Source organism: Pan paniscus, chromosome 7, assembly GCF_029289425.2.
Source record: "Pan paniscus chromosome 7, NHGRI_mPanPan1-v2.0_pri, whole genome shotgun sequence".
Lineage (NCBI taxonomy): Eukaryota > Metazoa > Chordata > Mammalia > Primates > Hominidae > Pan > Pan paniscus.
The window spans coordinates 71,704,826-71,709,644 of record NC_073256.2 but is presented as its reverse complement, the minus strand read 5'-3'; the positions used below and the strand labels follow the sequence as shown (position 1 = coordinate 71,709,644).

The following is a 4,819-nucleotide window of genomic DNA, read 5'->3' as shown; positions in this document are numbered from 1 at the left end:
CCACACCAGGCTAATTTTTGTGTTTTTAGTAGAGATGGGGTTTTGCCATGTTGCCAGGCTGGTCTCCAACTCCTGGCCTCAAGTGATCTGCCCGCCTCAGCCTCCCACAGTGCTGGGATTACAGGCATGAGCCACCATGCCTTGCCAAGCTGAGATCTTAAGGCAACCAACTAGCTTGAAATCTAAGGAGAGATGGGGGCCTGCTGAGAGAGACAAAATGTAAGCATTTGCTTCCCTAGGCCAGATGCAGTTGCTAAGACAAATTAAATATTTTTCATTCTTCTTCTCATCATGGCGGACCCTAGAGATAAGGCGCTTGGGGACTACCGCAAGAAGGTGCTTGAGCACAAGGAGATTGACGGCCGTCTTAAGGAGTTAAGGGAACAATTAAAAGAACTTACCAAGCAGTATGAAAAGTCTGAAAATGATCTGAAGGCCCTACGAAGTGTTGGGCAGATTGTGGGTGAAGTGTTTAAACAGTTAACTGAAGAAAAATTCATTGTTAAAGCTACCAATGGACCAAGATATGTTGTGGGTTGTCGTCGACAGCTTGACAAAAGTAAGCTGAAGCCAGGAACAAGAGTTGCTTTGGATATGACTACACTAACTATCATGAGATATTTGCCAAGAGAGGTGGATCCACTGATTTATAACATGTCTCATGAGGACCCTGAGAATGTTTCTTATTCTGAGATTGGAGGGCTATCAGAACAGATCCGGGAATTAAGAGAGGGGATAGAATTACCTCTTACAAACCCAGAGTTATTTCAGCGTGTAGGAATAATACCTCCAAAAGGCTGTTTGTTATATGGACCACCAGGTACGGGAAAAACACTCTTGGCACGAGCCATTGCTAGCCAGCTGGACTGCAATTTCTTAAAGGTTGTATCTAGTTCTATTGTAGACAAGTACATTGGTGAAAGTGCTCATTTGATCAGAGAAATGTTTAATTATGCTAGAGATCATCAACCATGCATCATTTTTATGGATGAAATAGATGCTATTGGTGGTCGTCGGTTTTCTGAGGGTACTTCAGCTGACAGAGAGATTCAGAGAACGTTAATGGAGTTACTGAATCAAATGGATGGATTTGATACTCTGCATAGAGTTAAAATGATCATGGCTACAAACAGACCAGATACACTGGATCCTGCTTTGCTGTGTCCAGGAAGATTAGATAGAAAAATACATATTGATTTGCCAAATGAACAAGCAAGATTAGACATACTGAAAATCCATGCAGGTCCCATTACAAAGCATGGTGAAATAGATTATGAAGCAATTGTGAAGCTTTCAGATGGCTTTAATGGAGCAGACCTGAGAAATGTTTGTACTGAAGCAGGTATGTTCGCAATTCGTGCTGATCATGATTTTGTAGTACAGGAAGACTTCATGAAAGCAGTCAGAAAAGTGGCTGATTCTAAGAAGCTGGAGTCTAAATTGGACTACAAACCTGTGTAATTTACTGTAAGATTTTTGATGGCTGCATGACAGATGTTGGCTTAGTGTAAAAATAAAGTTAAAGAAAATAATGTATGTATTGGCAATGATGTCATTAAAAGTATATGAATAAAATAACATCATAAAAATTAGTAGTTCAACTTTTAAGATACAGAAGAAATTTGTATGTTTGTTAAAGTTGCATTTATTGCAGCAAGTTACAAAGGGAGAGTGTTGAAGCTTTTCATATTTGCTGTGTGAGCATTTTGTAAAATATTGAAAGTGGTTTGAGATAGTGGTATAAGAAAGCATTTCTTATGACTTATTTCGTATCATTTGTTTTCCTCATCTAAAAAGTTGAATAAAATCTGATTAAAAAAATTTTCATTCTTTATAATTTCTAAGTTTCCTCTGTATTTTGTAATATTTACTATGTATTCATATAGTAATTTGTGTAGGTCAAGTTATAAAAGTTTGGTCTCATGAGTTTAATGTAAGTCATCTGAATAGTCAATAGTTAAATACATAAACACCTCAATTAGGGAATATTGTATTCTGAAAAATTATTTTTCAGACAATCAAAGTTTAATCCCATAATTTCCAAAGCTTTGTTTTTATCAATTCCCAGTGGAACTCTTCTGAAATGTGCTATACTTTTCCCTCCTTTGTTAAATAGAGTATACTAATAATTACACATGTATAGGCTAGCAGATCCTCTGAACTTTCATTGCTGCACTGTGCTTGAAGACCGTCATGTCCTTAAGGGCCACTGCACCAGGAGAAGCCCTTAAATTCATTTAAAGATAGGCTAATCTAGCTATTATCTTCTTACTTCAGGAAAACCTCTAAAGGCCATCTTCTGCAATGACATAATGCCTAGCGGATTACCCTAGCTCTCAAATGGAATGGAGCAGTAGAGCAAGTAGGAGTAGAGTGGACTAGAACCCATGTAGGTCCCTGGTCAGCTTTGAGGGCAAGGCTGCCCTTCCAAGGCTTTGAGGGCATATCTGGGGCTGCACAGCCACTCAACTCAAGAGAGTGTTCACGACCATCCAGGCCCAGCCATAGGCTTTCTTAGTATTCTTTTTTTTTTTTTTTTTCTGAGACAGAGTTTTGCTCTTGTTGCCCAGGCTGGAGTGCAATGGCACAATCTCGGCTCACCTCAATATCCGTCTCCCAGGTTCAAGCGATTCTCACTGTCTCAGCTTCCTGAGTAGCTAGGTCTACAGGCATGCACCACCACGCCCGGCTAATTTTGCATTTTTAGTAGACATCGGGTTTCTCCATGTTGGTCAGGCTGGTCTTGAACTCCTAACCTCAGGTGATCTGCCCGCCTCGGCCTCCCAAAGTGCTGAAATTACACGCATGAGCCACTGTGCCTGGCTGCTTTCTTAGTATTCTGTATGGTATTGCACCTTGAGCTCTTGCTTGACAAAAGGCTTGTAACTTAGGATCTTTGGATCTCTGTAAATTGTGGATGGACTTCAGTTAATTCACTTTGAGGTTATAGGTAAAAATGACTGATTTTACTGCATAGAAGATCCAAAACTTTTATTGGATTCTCAGAGGGAATGAGATGGGCTGAGATGTTACTCTTGTAACTCCTAAAAAAAAGAAGTGATGGCAAAAGCTGCCCTAGTCTTGTGGACTAGGCTCAGTCTGAGCTGAGCATGGGGCATAGCTCAATTCTGAGTGAAATGCAACTGCCCACTATAGAAATAGCCCCTGAAGCCTGTGTAAATGTGTATCACACTCAAATTATAGCACTGTCTACACACATCCTGTACCTTGCTTTTTTTCACTTAATGTTTTTGGAAAAATCTTATTTTTGTGTTTATAGAACTATTCTTTTTCAGTGATTACCCAGGATTCCATTGTATGATTACAGCACAATCTATTTATCTGGTGCTCTGCAACAGATTGAATGTTTGTGTCTCTTCAAAACCCCTATGTTGAGATCCTAACCCCCAAGGTGATAGTATTATAATGGAGATGAGGCCTTTGGGAGGTGATTGGGTCATGAGGGTGGAGTCCTCCGGAATGGAATTCACACCCTTATAAAAGAGGCTCCAGGCCGAGCGCCTTGGCTCGTGCCTGTAATCCCAGCACTTTGGGAGGCCAAGGCGGGTGGATCACCTGAGGTCATGAGTTCCAGACCAGCCTGGCCAACATGGCAAAACCCTATCTCTACTAAAAATACAAAAAAAAAAAAAAAAAAAATTAGCCGGGAGTGTGGCACGAGCTTGTAATCCCAGCTACTTGGGAGGCTGAGGCAGGAGGCTCGCTTGAACCCAGGAGGCAGAGGTTGCAGTGAGCTGAGATTGCGCCACTGCACTCCAGCCTGGGTGACAAGAGTGAAACTTGGTCTCAAAAAATAAATAAATAAATAAGAGGCTCCAGAGGCTACAAGGAGAAAGGCAGCAGTCTGCAGCCCAGGAGAGGGCTGTCTGCAGAACTTGAATTCTTTTTTTGTTTTTTTGTTTTTTTTGAGATGGAGTCTCACTCTGTTGCCCAGGCTGGAGTGCAGTGGCACAATCTCGGCTCACTGCAACCTCTGCCTCCTGGGTTCTAGCGATTCTCCTGCCTTAGCCTCCCAAGTAGCTGGGATTACAGGCTCGTGCCACCACACCCGGCTAATTTTTGTATTTTTAGTAGAGACAGGGTTTCACCATGTTGGTCAAGCTGGTCTCAAACTCCTGACCTTGTGATCCACCTGCCTCGGCCTCCCAAAGTTTTGGAATTACAGGCATGAGCCACCGCTCCCAGCCCAGAACTTGAATTATTTCAAAGCATGTTAAGAATTTGATTCTCGGGCCCCCGCATCACCATGGCGGCGGGAATGCCGCGGCAAAGCCAGAGCACTGGCAGGCCGAGCCCAGGAGGGCTGGGGACAGAGATGCTGAACCAGACGGACCCATCATTTAAGAGGTGGCCCTGATTCGTCTCTTCTAGGGACTCTTGAAGATGGGGACCCAAGTGGTTATGAGATTCAGTAACTCCTTGCTGCCAACAGAGCCTTCTTATTGCATAATGGTTAAGAACCTGGACTTTGGAGATTCAGAGAAGGACTGTGTGGTAGATAGAGCTCCCTCTCCCCTCTCCCCTCTCCCCTCCCCCCTCCCCCCTCTCCCCTCTCCCCTCTCCCCTCTCCCCTCTTTCCACAGTCTCCCTCTGATGCCGAGCCGAAGCTGGACGGTACTGCTGCCATCTCAGCTCACTGCAACCTCCCTGCCCGATTCTCCTGCCTCAGCCTGCCGAGTGCCTGCGATTGCAGGCGCGCGCCGCCACGCCTGACTGGTTTTCGTATTTTTTTGGTGGAGACGGGGTTTCGATGTGTCGGCTGGGCTGGTCTCCAGCTCCTAACCGCGAGTGATCCGCC

General features: G+C 43.8%; 1 protein-coding gene across 1 annotated transcript; it reads left to right on the top strand.

The window, feature by feature from the left end:
• The first annotated feature begins 273 nt into the window (after positions 1–273).
• LOC100995677 (26S proteasome regulatory subunit 10B-like) lies at positions 274–1,801 on the top strand. Its single transcript, XM_034966116.3, has one exon. The coding sequence runs from the start codon at positions 292–294 to the stop codon at positions 1,459–1,461; it is 1,170 nt and encodes a 389-aa protein (XP_034822007.2). The 5' UTR covers positions 274–291; the 3' UTR covers positions 1,462–1,801.
• The last annotated feature ends 3,018 nt before the right edge of the window (positions 1,802–4,819 follow it).